Source organism: Ptiloglossa arizonensis, chromosome 12 (genome assembly GCF_051014685.1).
Source record: "Ptiloglossa arizonensis isolate GNS036 chromosome 12, iyPtiAriz1_principal, whole genome shotgun sequence".
Taxonomy (NCBI): Eukaryota; Metazoa; Arthropoda; class Insecta; order Hymenoptera; family Colletidae; genus Ptiloglossa; species Ptiloglossa arizonensis.
The window spans coordinates 8,027,798-8,048,121 of NC_135059.1; the positions used below are offsets into that span (position 1 = coordinate 8,027,798).

Consider the following 20,324-nt stretch of genomic DNA (forward strand, 5'->3'; position numbering starts at 1 on the left):
AATTTTAATATTCAAACACCATGGTACTTGTAATAATTATTCCTCTATATATGTACCTGAAATACGATACGGATATGGATAATATTTTTCATTTTGAAAAATTCAAAGTGTCCTTATTTTGTCAATGCTAGAACCTCGTGAAAGTTGTCATATACCGATACGAGAATTTTCCGTTACCACTGCTAGTACAACAATAGTACAGTATTGTCGCAATAAATGTGAAATCCACGATAAATGTGAAAAATATATCTCCGTTACTAGGGGGTCTTTTTGGAACCAATCAAATTTTTGATTTGTTCAAACACAACGATTTGTGTTAATGAGCGAAGAATATTGAATTAATATCACGTGAATGATATTAACTCAATTATGTGAAGATAATATCATGTGAATTTTTATCCCAAGACTTTCAAATTTATCGAAAAAATACTGTATTTTTATCAGAAGTATCCGTTTTGATTACGTTACGTTTAGCAATATTAAAACAATGGTACCATGTTACAGCTCTTTTTACATTTTTACTGTACGTGCCGTAAACTAAAATCGCATCCACATTTTCGTTATTATTAAATTACGTTTTTGTTTTCATTTTGCTGATAATTGTGCACAAACACCGATGATAACTTCAATACTAAATTGCGGACATGATAGATGATTGCGTTGTTTTCGGCTTGATAAATATTGTCACGTGAAGCTCACTGTCCCACGGAAGTCTGTAATAACATTGAATTTCCAACTTGACGTTATGTTAAGTAGCCGAAATAAAGACAGTTTTCCGATTAAGAAATTAAACGCATTTCTATTTGCTGTTAGTAACGAAACACACTCTGATTAATAAACAACTCTTTAGGTATCGAATACATTTTTCTAGTTCCGTAGCTTCGAGAAATTCTGTTACAATCTAATGTAATAAAACACCATCGACCGAAATCTATAAAATATATTTGCCAGAAGAATGTGATGAAAGAACGAAAAGACCAGTAGTTCACTCTCAGCAAAAAACTTGCTGAAATCCACTGAGTGAAAGCATCGTGCACTTCTATGCGCACGTTGACCCACTATTTCCTTTTATGAAACGTTGCCAATATTACATAATTTTCAATGCAATGTAACGGTCGTATCATCGTGGTGGAAGGAAAGTTAAGGTAATCGTGCACATGCGTTTCATTCGACAAGTAATCGCGTGGATACACTTTACTTTCCATTGATGATTACTGACCAATACGTTCTTATACTTACTGTTTTTTAAACTATACGTATATACTGTATACTTCCTTGTCGCTTCTTTAACGATTGAAGTCATACACATGTACCATTAACTATTTCTATGATCTTAATGGTATCTATGTCAACCATAATCGAAGACTACATAAATGGTAATCGGTTGTTGCGTGCTATCGAGTGGAAAAGCGAGTGCGCAAATGGACAATTCGTGTACACTTTGACCAGAACTGTGAATGGGAAAAAGAGTCTTTTGGTGAGCTTTTCAAGGCCGAACGCGGAGTTTCACTGTACAGTAGGTACACAAGAACCAGTAAAAGGAGGACATATTTGAAGGAAAAAGGAAGAACCGGCAACACCAGCAGAGAAGAACAAACGGTTTGAAAGGATGGAGAAGAAAGGGACGCGGAGTAGAACAGGTATCGTTGAAAATTAAACGCAACGAAAACTCGAGAAAAAGATGCAGCTCGTGTCAGCGAAAGGTTTGACCTTTTTTATACTCCTCGCCTCTTGGACCATAGAAACCAAACGCTCTGGTAAGTGAAAACGACACTTCGCACGATAATTGACAGATTTTCAATATCAAATATCGCCTCTTATTTTTCAGCAAAATTTCTAACAGTAAGGAACAGAGCAATGCTACGTAGGATGGGAGCTGGACGTGAAAATTTCAAACCGAAAATATGTTTTGGTATTAATTTTGGATGCTATGTTTTTTTAATGATTTCCTGTACACTATTGAACATTTCAGATCTGGTCGGTTGCTTCGCTGATCCACCTCCCCATTTGACGTTGAAACGGCCACCAGAACATCCCAGTATTATCCAGACCAGATTTTTATTGTACACCCGTGATAAAAGAGAATCCCCCGAGAGTCTTCAGTACGGCGATGATTTTAAATCCATTTTGAAATCGCAATTCGACCCAAAGAAGCCTCTGAAGATCGTGATACACGGTTACAAAGGTAGTGGAAGTGACGTTGGGTCGATTCTTCTGGTACGGAGTCTCCTGGACTTGGTAATTTGCACGAAACAAATTGTACTACTTAAGGAACAAAATAGTACAGGGTGATACTGGCAATAATATCGCCCCAAATATCTCCTTTCTGATTAATCGAATCCGGGGAAATATTAACTACAGAGAGGGGTGTAGAATCAATTATTGAATTAGATGTCGTAAGCCAACAGCGCGCTAAACTTTATCATTTACCCGAGCTATATTCGGAATTACAATTGAAAGTCTTACTTGTAAAAGGAAGTGTCTTCTCAATCGAAATAATTCCTCTTTCAAAAACTTTGCTTCGCCGAACCATCGCTCGCAACAGAAACTTTCGACTGACGATGTTCGATGTCCACTTGGTGTAACGGACCGACCTATTTTCCATAACTTGGATACCTTAATTGTTACAAAGTTGTCCGCAGGAAGACGTGAATGTCTTGGTACTCGACTGGACTAGAGGCGCTGCGACGACGTATTCAGCAGCGGTTGCAAATACTGAACTAGTAGGTCGACAATTGGGTTTGGTCCTCTTGGACACAATAAACCTAGGCACCCACCCTGAAAATATTCACGTGGTTGGCTTCAGTCTTGGTGCCCACGTTGCGGGTTGCGCCTCCGAGGTCTTGAAAAAGAAAAATCTTCTTATGGGCCGCATAACGGGTCTGGATCCTGCGTCACCGTTCTTCAGGAATCACTTGTTCAGAGAAAGGTCCAGAAAACTGGATGCCACCGATGCTCAACTTGTGGATGTGATCCATACAGACGGATCTGAAGACTTCGCAGATGGCTTTGGTCTTCTGAAACCTCTTGGCCACATTGATTTCTTTCCCAATGGTGGTAGAGAGCAACCTGGTTGCACTGATGTGAAGAACTCTGTTGTTGTTAGCCACTTGAACGGTACGATAGGTTTTTCTGATTGAAAAATTGACGTTAAACTTGTTGTCACAGTGGCTGTAATATTAATGATGTTTCAGAGGCTAGTCTAACTAGGGAGATCGCATGCAGTCATCTGAGAGCCTGGAAACTCTTTCTGGAAAGTGTCCACACGAATAATCAAACTTGTAAATTCACTGCCTGGCCTTGTCCTCAAGGAAGAATTTCTTATTTAAATGGAATGTGTTTCCCCATGGAATCTGCATTCTGGTCTCAAGAAATGGGCTACAGGGCTAATCATGGTTCCTTAGGGATCTATTACCTGCCAACGAGAGAAGAGGAGCCATTTTGCGGTAAAATCAACAAATATGATCCTAATATCGAGTTCGATGAATCGAAACTTAATTTTTATCGTATTTTTTGATTCTTCGTTAGGTCAGCCTATCAGGGCATCGGTGACCATTTCTAAAGAAGATGTAACAACAACAGGAATATTATTCTTAAAGATAGCAGAACACAATTGGACGACAACCTTCAAGTTCCGATGCGCGTAAGACATCTCCCGATACTAAATTTAAAATCATGATAATCTGATACACATTATTTTGAAAGAAACAGCGAGATTAATTTTCATGATACTGGATATTTTTTTAAGATTATCGAATCGGAAGAAGAGGTGGACAACCTTCTACAACATCGCAGTAAAGAAGTTTCAATCATTGCCTGCAAATCAATCAATGATAAAGGCACAGGCGTGGTACCAGGCTCTTGTAAATGAAACAGATGAAATCACAACTAAAAATCCTAACACGAATACATTGTTTATAAGCAAGCTTACTGTTGAAGATCGAAGAGGCAATAGGCATGTAAACGTACAATTCCTTGAAATTGATGTTTGCTAAATTTAACGAATAGAATTTTAATTTATTTTTTATTTGTACATCATTTAGATGGGAATATTGTACTCCAAACACTGCTATAAATTCCCAGGAAGTATCGGTAATTCTACGACGAGGACAATGCACGCTTTCATAAAGTGATCTTAATTTATCATGGAAATACAAAAATGTTATAACAAAATTTTTATCATTTTTTCTTATCATATAATATCTTAGTTATAAAGGAAATAAACAAACGTCAGACAAATCGAACAGATGTCAATTAAACGACTTTTAAGTAATAGATCCTTAAGAATATTTAATTGCCAATAGCCCCTGTAATATGGCAAGATTACGTGCAAAAACTGACTTTTCAAACAGCATACTTGAAAGACGCGCATGCCCGGAAATGATTAAACCATAACCTATATCCAGTTTCAGATTGAACGAAATCGATCACAATAATGACAGTGTCGAGTCTAATCAGTCAATCAATTCTGTTGTTAAATAGGTATTCAAGTCAGACGTTCAAAAATGTAAGTACCTCTTTAAACGATCGTTTATGATATATACTTCTTTTTTTTCTCAGTAAAGCACTAACGAATCAACATAAATAAATAAACGATAAAACAGTCTGTAGTTGATTATTAATTTGGTTCGATAGTTTCTTTTAAAATTGTTTACAGATATCAACTCAGAATTTGCGAATCTTCAGACAGTATCATCCTCTGGTTCGACATATAAATACTTGTACAACATTTTATCAAAGTGAACAAGTAACCACATTACCTAAGAAAAAAGAAAATGACATGTTTTTTAAAAAATCACCTATCACATGGAGGAACTTAGCAATTACAAGTGTTTTTGGAGGAGCTCTTTTATTATACATCTACTATTTACAAAAGAAAAAAGACTTGCAAATACAACGTAATAGGAGACGTGAAATAGGAAAAGCAGCAATTGGAGGGAAATTCGAATTAGTCAACACTGAAGGAAAAGTACTGACATCGGATGATTTTTTAGGACAGTGGGTTTTAATTTATTTTGGATTTACACACTGTCCTGATATATGTCCAGAGGAACTTGAAAAATTGTCAGTAATTGTTAATAAACTCGGTAGGTTATGAACAATGATCTGGATACATAATATGAACTTATCTTATCTTGAACTCTTATTTCAGAGAAAGAATATAATTTGAAAGTTCAGCCTATATTCATCTCCGTTGATCCTGACAGAGATAATCCAGAAATTGTAGGGAAATATGTAAAAGAATTTTCCGATAAAATAATTGGCCTTACTGGAACAAAAGAACAAGTTGCTAAGGCATGCAAAGCTTATAGGGTGTACTACAGCAATGGACCCAAGGACCAAGACTCTGACTACATTGTTAGTAAAATATTTAACACTGTCTAACTTCTATTGTTTGTACAAATATTCATAGCTCTCTTTTATTCTAGGTGGATCACACAATCATCATATATTTAATAGATCCAGATGGCTTATTTGTGGATTATTATGGACAGACACATACTGCTGAGCAAATAAGTCAAAGTATACATATAAATAAAGTGAAATTTGATAACCTGAAGAATGAATCTTGGCTTCCGCCGCTACCATTTAAAAATGCACTCCAAACAGCATAATATATTTATATTATACGCATTTCTATATAGATAGTCACTTATTAAATATTTTTCAATGAGACATTTAAAGAAAATTTTCATGTTCAATGAAACTGTTAATTTTCATTAAATATTAATTCCATATATTAGTAAAAATTCCTAACGATAACGACAAACCTTAATTATACTATTAAGTTATATAACTTGTATATACTATTAAGTATATACAATGAAAATTCACAAGAAGTATTGAAAAAAGGAGTTTATACTATTAGTTGTAAATTAGCTAATACTAATGTATTAATTATACTGCACATAAAAAATTTTAAATTATTGCATTGGAAATTTTTTGTTAACACTAATGAAACATTTTTCTAATATATTCCTTAATGTATAATATATCCCCTAGAATAATCCCTAGGAAAATGAAAGATGTGTATGTGAGCTCCTCTAGTGTATTGCATTGACATTTTACATGCACAGCCTTCTCTGTAATATTGCTTACGTTTAACATGTTAATGCCACTATTATTCTTTTAATTCGTATTGTAAGGATTGCGTTAAAATTATTATTATTAACATTCAAGGAGATTTTGTAGACTCGTTAAACAACTACAGTGCTTTCACTACTGAGAGGTTAGAACTTGTCAATGACAGATCATTCAAATTTCGAAGTTTTGAAAAATTATCAGTTAATGAATTTTTATTCAAATTCAATTCTTCTTCTAGAATATTTTAATATTTTTGTGAAAGACTAAGTTAAAATGGCGGAAGATTTTGGAAGAGAAACACCACCAATGTATACAGCAAATGAAGAGATAAAGACAGCTGGTCAGCCTCTTTCAGATTTTCTATTGCAACTTGAAGATTACACACCCACGGTAGTTACATATAAAATTATAATAGTTACAATTTATGTACTTTTTAGATGAGTTTTCAAACGATGTCTTTTTTACAGGTACCTGATGCAATCAGTGAACATTATTTACATACAGCTGGCTTTAACACAACAGATCCCAGAATGTAAGCAATTTGTTGGAAAAGAATAAGAAAAATAATAAAGAATACAAAACAATTATTTGATCTTTATGTTTGTTACATAACAAACCTAACAATGTTTTATTTATTTTAGAGTACGTCTGGTTTCTTTAGCAGCACAAAAATTCATATCTGAAATAGCAAATGATGCCCTGCAACATTGCAAGACACGTGGGGCTAATCAGAATACAAAGACAAAAGGGAAGGATCGACGTTACACATTAACCATGGAGGACCTCACACCGGCAGTAGCAGAATATGGCATTATTGTCAAAAAACCACATTATTTCGTTTAATTTTAAAGTTCCATGTTGTCTTTTCTTATTTTATTTATTAATTTAATATCTGTTTACATACACACAGAGCTGACTTCTTCCACATCATTATAAGTTCACATAACAATATAGAAACATATTTACAAAACTGTAAAGTTGATGAAGCGTAAAATTTGTACGTGATAGGTTTTACAAAATTACATATTCAAATACATTATGTTCCATTCTAGAAACCGGTTTTGTAATCTTTTCAGATGATGGAAACGAAAATGCATGAACATTACACACTTTTATAATTTTCAAATATGAGTTCGAGTATTTGGCGTACGTTCTCTAAGAACTATTCTAGAAGGGTACATTTTTATGATGTCATAGCCAAGGTTTCGTTTAACCACAAATAAGAAGAAAATGAATAACTTTAGAAATATTATCTTGTTTTTAGTATAACGGTTGTACTTGAAAGTAGGTTCTAGGATAAAACTGTAAAAAAAATTAAGAAAAATAAAATTCTTCAGCTGATGGATAGAAGAACGATGTGTATCTCTAGTGACTTTCGATTACTTCAGGTGTACCAGCGATTCCCGCATGCGCTCTATTTCCAAAAAAACTATCAGCCATATTGGTGTGTTGTATTGCTGTCCTCAGTAATTTCGAAGATCAGTGAGGTATTTCTCTAGTTCATCGATCAATTTGTACTCTTATCCGTTGCTTCACGAATGATCGGGAAAGCCAATGCAATATTTGCGGTAGATAGATCGTTACTCGTGAACTTTCATGACGTTCGTGAGCGAAAAAAAGTTTGGTTAATGTTGCCACCTGGGCTCTTGGAAATCGGTCTGTTTAGGAACATGTCGTATAAATAAATGCGTACCATTTCCATTGAACTGAATGCTTGTAAAGTATTAACAATTCCTACGTTTCTCTCTTGTCGCGTGGCATTAGCATCGGTACTGACTGATCTCAAAAAGAATCACAGCTTTTGGACAAGTACTTTGCTAACGTCTACCGTGCTCTGTTATCGAACTCACTTTTGCTCCATTCTTTTTCACATTTCTTGACTGCCTCTCAAAAATAACACATAGTTCACTACCGTTGCCAGTGTCGGCATTCAATGCACATGGTTTGCTTGATTTTCGTCGAGCAACAGGTAAAAGTCATCGACACGATTTTCTACGGATCTACCGACCGACTGCATTTCGCACTTTTGTCGTTATTGTCATGCAACTTTATAAAGCAGTCGAATATTAATTGGCTCTTAATCACTGATTTTATTTCTTTTAACATACTTCTATAGTGATTCAAGCATAAACTTCATTATTCTTTTTCTTTATCTATCATTTAAAAATCATTTACACAGTTCTTATTCTATATAATGTAACAAAACATTACAACTGTTTATGTAATAAAACCTTTTTTCAGCAAATAGCCTGTCATGACGGATTCTATGAAATTTGGTCCAGAATGGTTTGTAATGTTTTACAATATCATCATAAAGTATCATGTGATTCATACTCATACATTTTAATGTTTTGTAATGAATACATAGGTTGCGCAATCTGTCTGGAGACAGTTGCAATAATAGCGGAGGTGGTGGAGGTACTACAAGTTTAACTACCCCGCGTTATCAATTAGCGGAACATAGATATGGGCGAGAAGAGATGTTGATTTTGTTTGACCGTAATTGTAAACCTCCTGAACCATTAACAAATTTTTCAACATTGTATGTTGAGAAAACTCAGCTTCCCTTGGCTCTTATACAGATGACAGAAGATGAAACGGTAATTGATTAAATATATTCCTATATAGAATAAGATATTTACATTTAAGAAGCACTATGTTTAGAAGATACTTGATCTAATTAATGAAAATAAATTGTTTTTAAATTATTCATGCACTTTGTGTATTCACTAATTTGTTGTTTAAAATAATAATTAGTGTTATTTAATAATCATATATTATCAGTGTATTCTACAGGATGGAGCAGTTAAATGGAAGCATGTATCATTTTATTGATATTTTAGGATCATTAATGTTTTTGTTTAATGGAACTATATATATATATATTTATTTTGTATATTCATATGATTCTGCATATAAAACTATTAAGAAGAAGTGTTAAAAAAATGTGTACTTTACAAGATATTTAAAATTTAAAATAAGATATTAAAGTTTGAGGAGATGATTAAACATTCCTTACATTATTCATTTGAAATATTTTTTTAACAGTATTTATTTATTGTTTATAAAGGTTTCATTTAACAAAACTTTGATGATTTTAAAATCTTAAAAAAGATGACTTTGAAGAAAGAATTTTTCCAAAACCCTATTTGCTTCTTCGTACAGTTTAACTTTATCTTGAATATTTTTTTCATATATTTATTAGCAACAAAGATATTCAGGTGTACTCATTTAATTGGTCCACCCTGTATATTGAGAACTGCTTCGTGAAGTCAGTTTGGATCTAAAAATATAACACACTGGAGCCCTTGTGCTAGTTCTTCAGAGCACTATCCTATCTACTGTTGTGTATTTTACATAATCATCATTATTTTGTTATCACTTTATATTTTTCTATATGTTCTTTCTATTATGTATTTATTGCAAATTTAAGAATTTATGTAATGAAACCTCATATCACATGTACATGTTTAAGTACTATTTTTTACTTAACAATAATACAAATTACTTGTTAAACTTATAATGAATTAATTTGTTTACATATTGCATCTTTTCAGCGAATGTGGAATGGAGGAATAACTAATGTTGGCGGTCGTGGAAGAGGTGGGAGTGTCGATCGTGGAGGACGTGGGAGGAATGGAAGAGGTAGCTTGTATTCATCTCATTATTCCCGTGGAGTTGGTTTTGACGATTCAGGCGATGGAACCCGAATCGACAGTCAATCGTTTCAAGTATGTAACTTACCTTATTTTTTCAATATAAGGTACATTAAATGTAAATGTAGTACTGGAAATGTAAAAATATTAATTATTGCCTTATTTATCTTGTAGATCAAATAAATTCATATCATTAAAAAAAATATGGTATTAAGAAATTGAATATTTTTTATACGAACAAAAAGGGGGGGGATATTTGTTTTAATTGATCAGTAAATCTATTTCATATCCAGGGAAGAAACCGCCCATTTGATAGATCTCAAAGTGAACGTGGGTGGTCGGAAAGAAATGGAGCCTCAGATCCGGGCGAGTGGAATGGTTCTACTAGTCCTAGAAAGGAATTAAGTCGTGGGGCTAGTGGTAGTTCTCTTATGGAAGGTAATTGGCGACGTCATCGTGGTGGTGCAGAAGATGATGACGGTTGGCGTAAATGGGGTAAATATTTGTATAATAAATTTTTAAAGCATTCAATTCAATTACTACTATATTATTACTGACATAAATTATCATTCTCAGGTAGAACCAGTTGGCGTGAAGGTGGGAGTGTGGATAGAGATAGATTAGATAGAAACGAAGGAGATACTGAAGATGGTCGAACTAGTGGTGGTAGATGGGAACATCGTGGAAATCACAGAACTCCACATGATTTGAGTCACCATCCCACTCCTCGTATCGTACGTACTTGGGAATCAAATCATCATGATAACCATCATGACAACCTTCCTGAATGGTGCATTTTGAAAATCTTGTTATTGTTAATAAAAACTCGCAGATACTGATTTTCTTACTACCTATGATGAAAATTTATTTTAGGGCCACTGAAAATCCCAGTGAAAGCGGAGGAAGTTTTGATGCTTCGGGTGCGTTCCACGGCGGAATATATTCAGATGATGACGAAGACGGGGTGATTAGTGCGGGTGGTATTCAAAAATCAAGGACTCGACGTGTTTCCGAAGGGAGTACTGCTGGTACAACGAAGTCTGGTAGTGGAAAGCCTTTATCTTATAATTCGACTCAAGGACAAGCAACGATTCGCGTTCCCAGCAATACAACTAATACAATTAATAAGAAAAGACCGAAGTCTTTGAATCCGCTCGACGATAAAGACGAAACCATCGAGAAGGAGAGAAGAAGCAGTTCTCCTTCGAAACCACTTGTTACGACGACGGATAGCACGCCCGTCAATACATCAACGTCGACTTCGTCCGAAACTTCGCAAAAGAGAAGCACAGTAGCAATAAGTACGGAACAAAGCGAGATTGAGAAAGTACCACCAGTCGACTCAGGAAATAATAAATCTCCTAGTAAAACACAGGTTAGGGAAGAGGTCCAAACGGAGGTGACAACGGTGGATCCGATCACGCCCACTACAAAAAGACAAGTTCCTTTGCAAACAGAGCCTCAAAAAACCATCGTACATTGTCCAGGGACGGAGAACGCGAGGCAGAAAAGCGATGACGATTTGGATAGAATGAAGGAAGAGGCAAACGCATTAGTAGCTAAATTGATGGCGGACGAAGAGAATCACAGGGAGAAAACTGCTAGTGTACCGCCTTCTATTGGTAACCAATCTTCCACAGTTCCATCTACGAATGGACAGGAGAAATGGTTTTACCGTGATCCGCAGGGTGAAGTTCAGGGTCCGTTCTTAGCAAGCGAAATGGCGGAATGGTGTAAAGCTGGTTACTTCACCGTAGGATTAATGGTAAGAAGAACTTGCGACGAGCGGTACACCACTTTAGGGGAGTTGATGAAGATCTGCGGTAGAATACCATTTACACCTGGGCCTTCTGTTCCTCCCTTAAAGGTATTTTTCTGTGATTTTTTTTATTTAATGAAGACTTACCAGAATTACGTGCAATGGAAGATTTATTTTTGTTCTTTGCTTCAGTTAACGGATCAAGTAATACCTTCCGTTCCTAACACGGTACCTGCTGGCATATCCGCGTTATCAAAAGCTGGTATAGAAGACCCGCTTCTTCTACTTCAATATCAGCAAGTACGTTTACTGCAGAACCAACAGTTACTCCTTAGGCAAATGCGAACATCAGCTATAGCGAAGCTCTCTCAATCGGAACACTGGGCGACATTGAGTTCCGTCGAACAGAATCAACTGATCTTTCAGTATGTTCTTCAAGACTCGGAGATCCCAGAGATGCCAATCTCTACGAATCCATTTGTACCTCATCTTTCGCCTCAAGCTTCAAATCCTGTCATGCAGCTTTTTTCCCAAATGCAACAGGTTTGTGCGAAACTTGTATCGTTTTAGTACTAAATTATATTTGTTGATTTGTCATATTTAGTATCTAAATATGACTAAATTGTAATGTAAAATTTTTATAATACAATTATTCACAGGCAAAAACACAGCCGGAGACTCATTTGACGTCGAATCCACATTCTACCACATCTGTGCATCCCCCTGCAGTGGATCCTATACAACAGCTTATACAACAGATGGGTGGTGTACAGAATATTCCTGGAATTCAGCAGTCGAATATAAATTCCACACCACCTGCGACGCAAGAAGACAATCCCATAAAATCTTTGTTACGTCAGCTCAATGTTAATGCTAATGGTCATCCACAAACGCCTCATATGGATACTGTGTGGCCACAGCCTCCACCACAAATAAATCCACAATTTAATGCACAGAATTGGTTGGCACAGGTATATACTAATTTATTTTAATTCTTTTTGTATAATTGTAAGAAGTTTAGTACAACTGAAATGTTACAGGTTGGGCCGATACCTGCAGTACCTCCTGGCCAATTGCCTGCTTCACTGTGGGATTTACACACTAAGGAAATAAAGACTGAACAACAGATATTGGTGAGTACGTTATGAAGAGAATAAAACGTTGACTGTCAAGTAAGAGTTCTCATGTTTGTCACTGGACACCAATTACAAGTTATAAAAACGAACTTGTTATGCATAAACAGATATAAGTAATGAATAGTGAACGTGTGAAAAAAAGAATGAACACCACTATGGATTAGAGAAAAGAATATTTATTTATAAAAAATGTATATAAAATAACGAGTTCTCTCGTAGATGATGTCTGCCCGAAGAATGGCACTGGTAATATTTTAATTTATCGTGTAAAGTAGAACCAAGGATTAAAATGTTGGTATATTACAGGAAGAACAAAATCTTAAGCTACAGGAAGACAGAAAGAAAGAGGAATTGAGAAAGCAAGAGGAATTACAGCGACAAGCTGAAGAAGAGAATGAAAAACGAAAGAAGGAAGATCAAGCCAGACAAGCGGAAGAAGCGAAACGGAAAGATGAAGAACGGAAGAAGAAGGAAGAGGAAAAGAAACGGAAAGATGAGGAGAAGCGTAAACAGGAAGAAGAACGGAAGAAGAAAGAAGAGAAAAAACGCAAGGAGGAAGAGAAGAAGCGGGAGGAGAGGCGAAAGCAAGAAGAAGAGAACTTGCGGAAGAAGCTGGAAGAGGAGAAACGTAAGAAGGAAGAACTTAAAAAACAGGAAGAGAAGCAAAAGAGAGAGGAAGAAAAACGAAAAAAATTAGAAGAGGAACAGCGAAAACAGGAGGAAGAACGAATGCGGTATAGATTATTTATTACTTAATTACACGGTTGCAAAACCATACTTTTGCCATATATATAACTATACTTTTATTATTACTATAGAAAAGAAGCAGAGGCGCGTAAGCAAGCTGAAGCGGAAGAGCAAGCTCGTCGGGCGGAACAAAGGCGACGCGAGGCGGAAGCACTTCGTAAACTACAAGAAAGGAGTAAAGCACCCTGGGCGCAGGCACCTCGTGCACCAGCTCCTGCTACTCCTGCTGCTTCGCTCGCTGAAATTCAAAGACTAGAACGAGAAAAGAAAGCAGTGCGTAAGAATTAATTAAGTACTGTTAATCATATGAGTAGTACATTGAATCCATAAATTGTATTATAGGAGGAACAACGGTTCCAACAAATAATGCAACAACAACTGGCGCAGCAGAAGGTCATGGAAGCCGCTCAGGAAGCGTCAGTGACTGACTCTTCTAAAAGATTGCAGTTTAAGTGGGCAGAGAAATCTACTGTTTCCCCCAAGCTTCTGCAAGTGAAGAATCTCGCGCAGATTCAACAGGAAGAGCAGGAGCATATTGCCAAGTTAAAGGTACTTATTACTTTTCTTTACACTTCAACATTGTATAATTATTACATCGTACTATAATTAATAGATTATTAATATTTTTTATTTGTTTCGAGATTTCGTTGTAAAAATCTAATAATCGGTCGGTGATTATTGTTGAACGATAATTACATGTCGCTGATTATTATTGCTGACACTTCAGCAGCAAGAAAGGGAACGACAAGAAAAGGCCGGCCAGAAAGAATCAGCGAGCCTGTTGCAAAACGCTGGGATTTGGGGCACCGCATCCCAGTGCTTGAGCTGGGCCAATTCAAGTACGTCCAGTGGTGGTCAAGCTTGGTCCAGTAATAGCGGTACCAGTGGTTTCTGGGATGATCCTATGCCAATCAAATCTTCTACAACTCCAAAGCAACCAGCTAAGCTAGCCGCAACTGCAAAGACGTCTGTTGTCAACCAGCAACAACAGCAAAGCAACAAGGCAAACAAGAGCAAAAACAAGAGAGAAGAAGAGTTGGTGAAGAAGTTGTTTGAACAGAACACTGCCAAGACTGACGATTTTACGCAATGGTGCAACAAAGCTCTGAGCGGTTTACAGGTGTCTGTGGACAGTAAGTTATGGTAGACCCTTTCATTTCTTTGGTTTGGTTTGTTATGGTTTATCTAATGAATATTTTATTTTCACAGTTCCCACGTTCATTGGATTCCTGCGAGATATTGAGTCAGCGTATGAGGTGAAGGAATACGTACGAGACTACCTCGGTGATAACAAACAGAGCTCAGAATTCGTTAAGCAATTTTTAGAGAAACGTAGCAAATGGCGGTCGGCTCAGCGACCTCAGGCTCAAGCCGATGATTTGTGCAAACCGGCCCCCGCTGTTAATCCTAATGCACCCATGGAGTTTCAGGAAGTGAAGGTATTTTTAGATAGATAATACAAAATATTCTGTAGCTATTTTTTGACAGAATTGTAGAATTTTATCGAGATGTATATATTCCTAAAAGTGAACGGAAACGATTTTTTAGGGAAAGTCGAAGAAGCCAAAGAAAGGAAAAATGTACAAAGTCGATAATAGGATCCTTGGCTTTAGCGTGACTGCAGCGCCTGATCGTATCAATGTGGGCGATCGCGATTACGGTGAAGGTATTTGAATTGATCCCGGAACGGTTCTGACCGTTACCGTGGAAATCCTGCGACGCTTGGCCCGACAAATACGGTTCGTTATTTATTTATTGTAGATGCCAAATTACAGTTCTAAGGAACCCGTTGCGAGTACTTTACTAAACGTATACATACATACTTACATACATACACCACACACGCACACACATACATATATACATACAACATGCATACACGATTTTTATATGATTATGCGTGGCAGGGATAATCTTAGTCTCCCGTTGTATCCTTTACTCGAGAATTAATGGGCGCCTTAGGACACCAATTTTCGCAGCGTGGCATTACTTCCATCTTAAAACGGAACTGAAAGACACTCTTTAAGAGAAAGAACTCTGTTGTATATAATTAACTCAAATGAAAAGAAATACTTTACGAACGCGAAGTGACACTCATCTTCTATTTGCGCGGTATACATACGTACATACATACTCACACGCGTGTGCCCACACACACGCGCGCGCGCGAACACAACACAAACACGTACACATATACATATACATTATTGAAAACATTTTGTAATATTTCATCATTATTCACCGTGAACGAAGATACTATGCCGATCGATAACTCGTACACGCGGAAACATCGCAGTTGCAAGCAGTATGTGCTCACGGACGAAAAACAAAGAGGTATTCAGCGACGAAAACAAATTTGTTAAATATGCGTGCATCTGATCAGCAGAACATCGATCAAGCACATTGTTTATGTGAGTGTGCATCGGTGGTTAAATTGTACCGAATGCACCGAGTATGTTGTATATATAAATCCTATGGATTTTTCGCTTTATCGTAACATCACGTTAACACGACCTTTACCATGGATTATATTTCTCACTGTGTTTTAAAAAATAACGATTATATCTTACGTTTGATACGTTGGAAATTTCTTTTCGATCAATTTACCGACTGTTTTTAAGAGCAATTAAAATATTTTGATTGAATGAATATAAGCAGCAATTGTATTATATTATATAATCGAAAGATTAACGAAAGATACTTATTAAAGGGAACTGTAATGACTCAGTGGCAGCTGACATTGCGAGGGAAACGAAAGCCTCTTGTACTTTCTTAACGCTTTAAATACACGTAAAAGGAAAAAAGAAAAAAATATAGTACTTGCATGTTGTACGATTTATAAAGGGAACGATCTATCTTCCATTCTCCTGTTTTGCTCCAGAATGAAAAAAAAGAATGTGAAAGTAAGCTCGTGTAATGTTTAGAAATTGTGTACTGTCGACTCTGATCTGAGAAATTTACATAGCACATAAGAAAATTCCGGATTGATTGATGACTGCGTGTGCCTACGTGTGGATCTCACTCTCGTCGGCATGTACTTCTTATAATAATACCCAAGGTCAATATAAATCGATAACCGCTGAACGAAGAATTTATGTAAGATTTCATTAATGCAATATTTAGAAAACAGTATCTTTTGTAAAGTGTTAATTGTAAGTATACATATTACATACGAGTCCCACCTCTATCTAATATGAGGAGAGTCGAAGGAGAGAATTTTAGCACGTTTGGAAACATTGATTTTTTTAATTTGTTTTTTTTTCTAATTGAATTTAAGAATTTTTGGACTAAAAAAAAATTAAGCGGTACGAATACTCTTTTCATAAGCGCGGAAAATGTTGCAAAAAATCTGATCGCTCTTAATAAGTATAATGGTTGTTAATTAAGGTTCATTGATCTTCTTCTTAGTACAAGAAATAAAAAAATGTTCTTAGGAGAAGATCACAAACCCTTACGTGAAAGATTTATGTATAAATAGATAAATGTACAGTAATACAAGGATAATTAAATAGGCAAAATCAGGTAATTGATATTGTATTAATAATATTATTATTATTGTATCTAACGTGCAACATAATAAAAATAAATATTATTATATTTTCAATTTAGCCTTTTCATTTTTTTATTTGTTACTTTTTGAGCATCAAAATTTTTATACATTTGGAAGGTAATTTATAAAGTATTTTGAAACGAATAATTCTGTCTGAAAATATAAAAACAATTTTGTATTTGTTCTATACAAACTTAGCTAATTGAGCTAAATTTCGTAGAACTTGTAACTCGGTGGTTATGAAACAAAATGGAAACCAAAGTCACATTGAACACACATACAACAGGCACATACATGTATATGATTAATTTATCACAGTATTGTTGGCGCATTAAGTTCGAAATATCGCATGGATTATGTTATAAATAAACACACATCACGAATTGTAAATGCGAGCGATTCCTATACATAACGTAGGTGTTTTTTAATGTCAATGATGCAATATATTTTACATGTGAATAAGTGTTGCGGCAACTATAATTATAAACAGTTACGATATTATACGAACACACCAATTCATACGATGTTACCTATCATAATAAAAAAAGTCTCTAAAAAAAAAACATGAAACTATTTTTACGAACAGTATGACTGAAATGCGTTTGTGATAATAGGAGAATGACAATAAAAACTGCTTTTTATCGACTTGCTTTTCGCTAACAATTATATTTGTACTTTGGACTGTACTTCTTTGTTTTTTTTTTTATAGATACACGTTTATACAACATAAAAGTATGTCATCAAAAAGGTATACTTGCAAACATTCAATTACTCCTCTTGTGTGAGGAAATGCATTAAAAGTAACAATATCAATGATACACAAATTGGTAGGAATGCTTGGTGAAAAATACATAAATTCTTGAACCTTACTTTAGCTCTTACGGATGAAATATTGTTCTTCTTTTCCTTCTCCCTGAGTATGAATAACGTTTATCTCTGTGTAATCTTTTGCAATATCAATATACTGGAAATATTTGATCATCAGTCAGCAAATGAAATAATTGTTCATCTATAAAGTTTATAACTCACCTTTCTTGGAACAAGAACTTGTAAAATTTGTAAAATAATGTAGCACAATGATACAACGAGCAAGTATGGTACTACTCCACTTCGAATATAACTTGTCAATTGTTCACCTAAATTCTGTTTCTTTTCTTGTTTTACTAAATTATACACTATCTCAGTTCTCCTGGTTACATTAAACCAATTGTAAAATGAACTTATTCTTTGATGTGTCTCGAAAGGACACTTAGTATTGCCGTCTCTGTAATTTATTATGGCAGACTCTAACCCCTCAATAAGGGCAGGTACTGTAGGTTCTACTAAATAAATTAAATCAGAAGGTAATACTTCAGGTATGCCACCAACTTTTGTTGAGACGACTTGTAGACTGTAATGAGTGAGAATATTATAAATGAATATCATATATTCTGGTTTAGGATTAGAAATTAAATTTGATACTTTACCCGCATGAGGCAGCTTCAACAATTGCCATACAATAAGCTTCTGTGAGGCTAGTGTTCAAAAAAATGTGACCTTTATTCAAGACATGCCTGATTTCAGAATGTTCCAAACTTCCAAGTAATGTGACTCTATGTTGCAACAAGTTTCTTTCTCGTACCTCTTCTATAAGCCACCTTTTAGGACCATCTCCAGCGATCAGAAACTGCACATCCTCATGCCGACTACAAATATCGGGTATAATACAAGCTAATAAATCGACGCCTTTGCGATATACTAGTCGCGACACTACGACTATTGTAACTACAATTAATAATAGGCAATGTTAGTAATATCACATAGCTATTCCTAGTTATTTTAAACAAGTATGAGTACAGAAGAAAACTTACTAAAACTATCATCTCGTTTACTAATATCTGGCATAAATAATGTAGTATCAACTGCATTTGGTATAACAGAGACCTTCTCTTTCTGAACCTTAGCTCTTAATACTGTATTTTCCTTTCCTATATGAGATACACATATACAATGATTGCAATCGGCTAATGATATCTCCAGAAATTTATTTGTTAAGATTGCAGATGCATCCGCAAAACCAAAAAGTGAATGATCAGTGAAAATAGTCTGAAATTCCAAACATAAATATGAAACAAAGAGAAAACATTAAATGTTCATTTTCCTTCTGTACAATGAACAACTTACTTTTAGTCCCATTAATCGACCAATTAGCATTCCCTCATGAGCAAGGGCAGAAAATGCAGAATGACCATGGACTATTTGAATCTTTTCTCTTATAAAGATATATCTAATGAGAGGAATGGAACAAATCATTGTAGGAAGAACACATTGATTGTAGAAAACCTTTACTGGTATATAATACACCTTGAATAAAAGACAATATAATCTCAAAGTAAAAGCAAACATCCTATATTAATAAATCATATCTGGTACATACTTTCAGGCCATTTGTCATATAACGTATTCCAATTCTATTCTTGTAAGAGTGTGTAAGCACTACAACCTTATGCCCACGTCCCAGTAAACATTGAGATAAATTAAAAATATGCTCCTCTACACCACCCATATTAGGATAAAAGAAGTCAGAAACCATGCTGCAAATATGTATAATATGGTCTTTTATAAATATCGAATAAACATGTACATGAATAAAACCATTTTTTTATTAGTACAAATTACAAACCATATTTTATGCTTTATGGTATTCATTTTTACACCCGTACAGCAACATGACTCATATAAGAAGATAACGCGTGCTATACATTCAATGTATTCGTGAATCTCCAGAATTTGTTGAAAATTCCTGTGCATTGATGCACGTGGGAATCAATAATTATCAACAACCTTATCATACTCTGAATCTATAGGCAGTTTTTATATGAAACAGCCTTGGAAAAATTGTTTTTATCTTTACTATCTCTACAATAAACAAAATTAAATTCAAAAAACGTATTACACTTATAGAAAATTAGGAAAGGTTAAGTAACGATTTATGTACGCTTTCTATACTACGTGTGTAAATGATTTTTTCTAATTTTCTTAGATATAACCAAAAAAAATTGAAATCTTCATTTTTTGTTATTACTGTTAAATATTTCAGTATTAATATATTCGCTGTAATAAAAATATGCAACAATAATCACGAGAACCCATTATTTGTAACAGGGTGGAGCAACGATACATTTAAATCGAATCGCTATGATAACGTTCGATTTCACCAAATCAATAATCTCGAGGTTTTGTGTCTCGAAGATCAATAGTCGATCGCGGGAAAATTGAAATTTTTTCACTCTACCAGTGAAATATATTGTCAAACTAGTAAATAGGTTATTTCGTAACCTATATATTTATAATAAAATAGTATCTTTGTGAAAAAAATAATATTTAGAAATTTAACGAAATTTAATTTAAAC

General features: G+C 35.0%; 5 protein-coding genes across 12 annotated transcripts; 4 read left to right on the top strand and 1 right to left on the bottom strand.

Moving 5' to 3' along the window:
* Positions 1–1,249: 1,249 nt before the first annotated feature.
* Positions 1,250–4,151, top strand: LOC143152989 (pancreatic triacylglycerol lipase). Of its 2 annotated transcripts, XM_076323680.1 has the most exons (8): positions 1,253–1,757; positions 1,829–1,912; positions 1,973–2,238; positions 2,643–3,117; positions 3,195–3,446; positions 3,529–3,643; positions 3,749–3,955; positions 4,044–4,151. In XM_076323680.1, the coding sequence occupies exons 1-8, from the start codon at positions 1,682–1,684 to the stop codon at positions 4,126–4,128; spliced, it is 1,560 nt and encodes a 519-aa protein (XP_076179795.1). In that variant the 5' UTR covers positions 1,253–1,681; the 3' UTR covers positions 4,129–4,151. The 2 variants fall into 2 exon arrangements, with proteins under 2 accessions (XP_076179794.1, XP_076179795.1); XM_076323679.1 differs by having other exon boundaries at positions 1,250–1,757; positions 1,829–2,238.
* A 225-nt stretch (positions 4,152–4,376) lies between these two features.
* On the top strand, positions 4,377–5,912 carry Scox (Synthesis of cytochrome c oxidase). Its single transcript, XM_076323684.1, has 4 exons — positions 4,377–4,507; positions 4,658–5,087; positions 5,153–5,358; positions 5,430–5,912. The coding sequence occupies exons 1-4, from the start codon at positions 4,436–4,438 to the stop codon at positions 5,613–5,615; spliced, it is 894 nt and encodes a 297-aa protein (XP_076179799.1). The 5' UTR covers positions 4,377–4,435; the 3' UTR covers positions 5,616–5,912.
* A 109-nt stretch (positions 5,913–6,021) lies between these two features.
* On the top strand, positions 6,022–7,437 carry LOC143152992 (transcription initiation factor TFIID subunit 10). The gene is made up of 4 exons (XM_076323685.1): positions 6,022–6,229; positions 6,323–6,474; positions 6,552–6,616; positions 6,726–7,437. Exons 2-4 carry the CDS (start codon positions 6,358–6,360, stop codon positions 6,925–6,927), a joined length of 384 nt encoding a protein of 127 aa, XP_076179800.1. The 5' UTR covers positions 6,022–6,229; positions 6,323–6,357; the 3' UTR covers positions 6,928–7,437.
* Positions 7,438–7,478: 41 nt separating this feature from the next.
* Positions 7,479–16,986, top strand: LOC143152987 (GIGYF family protein Gyf). Of its 6 annotated transcripts, none has more exons than XR_012993685.1 (17): positions 7,479–7,571; positions 8,326–8,370; positions 8,453–8,684; positions 9,642–9,815; positions 10,034–10,235; positions 10,317–10,530; positions 10,614–11,607; positions 11,692–12,042; positions 12,159–12,470; positions 12,540–12,632; positions 12,942–13,369; positions 13,454–13,655; positions 13,725–13,931; positions 14,110–14,515; positions 14,592–14,821; positions 14,931–15,793; positions 16,093–16,986. XR_012993685.1 is itself a non-coding variant. In XM_076323675.1 (16 exons), the coding sequence occupies exons 2-16, from the start codon at positions 8,339–8,341 to the stop codon at positions 15,054–15,056; spliced, it is 4,203 nt and encodes a 1,400-aa protein (XP_076179790.1). In that variant the 5' UTR covers positions 7,479–7,571; positions 8,326–8,338; the 3' UTR covers positions 15,057–16,986. The 6 variants fall into 6 exon arrangements, 4 of the variants coding, with proteins under 4 accessions (XP_076179790.1, XP_076179793.1, XP_076179792.1 ...); XR_012993686.1 differs by having other exon boundaries at positions 14,931–15,716; XM_076323675.1 differs by having other exon boundaries at positions 14,931–16,986.
* A 119-nt stretch (positions 16,987–17,105) lies between these two features.
* Positions 17,106–20,262, bottom strand: Pig-a (phosphatidylinositol glycan anchor biosynthesis class A). 2 transcript variants are annotated; one of them, XM_076323682.1, is made up of 8 exons: positions 19,910–20,262; positions 19,595–19,830; positions 19,349–19,505; positions 19,096–19,275; positions 18,783–19,017; positions 18,399–18,696; positions 17,962–18,322; positions 17,106–17,896 (listed from the first exon to the last, which is right to left on the bottom strand). In XM_076323682.1, exons 2-8 carry the CDS (start codon positions 19,720–19,722, stop codon positions 17,804–17,806), a joined length of 1,452 nt encoding a protein of 483 aa, XP_076179797.1. In that variant the 5' UTR covers positions 19,723–19,830; positions 19,910–20,262; the 3' UTR covers positions 17,106–17,803. The 2 variants fall into 2 exon arrangements, with proteins under 2 accessions (XP_076179797.1, XP_076179796.1); XM_076323681.1 differs by having other exon boundaries at positions 19,595–20,262.
* Between the last annotated feature and the right edge of the window lie 62 nt (positions 20,263–20,324).

What these genes read in the sequence shown, in the direction of transcription:
- LOC143152989 (XM_076323679.1), top strand. Translation starts at nt 1,682, where the DNA reads ATGCAGCTCGTGTCAGCGAAAGGTTTGACCTTTTTTATACTCCTCGCC. An exon ending in CATAGAAACCAAACGCTCTG is followed by an intron (nt 1,758 to 1,828) that starts GTAAGTGAAAAC and finishes CTTATTTTTCAG; the next exon opens with CAAAATTTCTAACAGTAAGG. An exon ending in TACGGAGTCTCCTGGACTTG is followed by an intron (nt 2,239 to 2,642) that starts GTAATTTGCACG and finishes AGTTGTCCGCAG; the next exon opens with GAAGACGTGAATGTCTTGGT.
- Scox (XM_076323684.1), top strand. Translation starts at nt 4,436, where the DNA reads ATGACAGTGTCGAGTCTAATCAGTCAATCAATTCTGTTGTTAAATAGG. An exon ending in CAAGTCAGACGTTCAAAAAT is followed by an intron (nt 4,508 to 4,657) that starts GTAAGTACCTCT and finishes AATTGTTTACAG; the next exon opens with ATATCAACTCAGAATTTGCG. An exon ending in ACCAAGACTCTGACTACATT is followed by an intron (nt 5,359 to 5,429) that starts GTTAGTAAAATA and finishes CTTTTATTCTAG; the next exon opens with GTGGATCACACAATCATCAT.
- LOC143152992 (XM_076323685.1), top strand. Translation starts at nt 6,358, where the DNA reads ATGGCGGAAGATTTTGGAAGAGAAACACCACCAATGTATACAGCAAAT. An exon ending in TTGAAGATTACACACCCACG is followed by an intron (nt 6,475 to 6,551) that starts GTAGTTACATAT and finishes TCTTTTTTACAG; the next exon opens with GTACCTGATGCAATCAGTGA. An exon ending in AACACAACAGATCCCAGAAT is followed by an intron (nt 6,617 to 6,725) that starts GTAAGCAATTTG and finishes TATTTATTTTAG; the next exon opens with AGTACGTCTGGTTTCTTTAG.
- LOC143152987 (XM_076323675.1), top strand. Translation starts at nt 8,339, where the DNA reads ATGACGGATTCTATGAAATTTGGTCCAGAATG. An exon ending in CTTCTGTTCCTCCCTTAAAG is followed by an intron (nt 11,608 to 11,691) that starts GTATTTTTCTGT and finishes TCTTTGCTTCAG; the next exon opens with TTAACGGATCAAGTAATACC. An exon ending in CAGGAGGAAGAACGAATGCG is followed by an intron (nt 13,370 to 13,453) that starts GTATAGATTATT and finishes TTATTACTATAG; the next exon opens with AAAAGAAGCAGAGGCGCGTA.
- Pig-a (XM_076323682.1), bottom strand. Translation starts at nt 19,722, where the DNA reads ATGCACAGGAATTTTCAACAAATTCTGGAGATTCACGAATACATTGAA. An exon ending in ACCATAAAGCATAAAATATG is followed by an intron (nt 19,506 to 19,594) that starts GTTTGTAATTTG and finishes ACATATTTGCAG; the next exon opens with CATGGTTTCTGACTTCTTTT. An exon ending in TAAACGAGATGATAGTTTTA is followed by an intron (nt 18,697 to 18,782) that starts GTAAGTTTTCTT and finishes TATTAATTGTAG; the next exon opens with TTACAATAGTCGTAGTGTCG.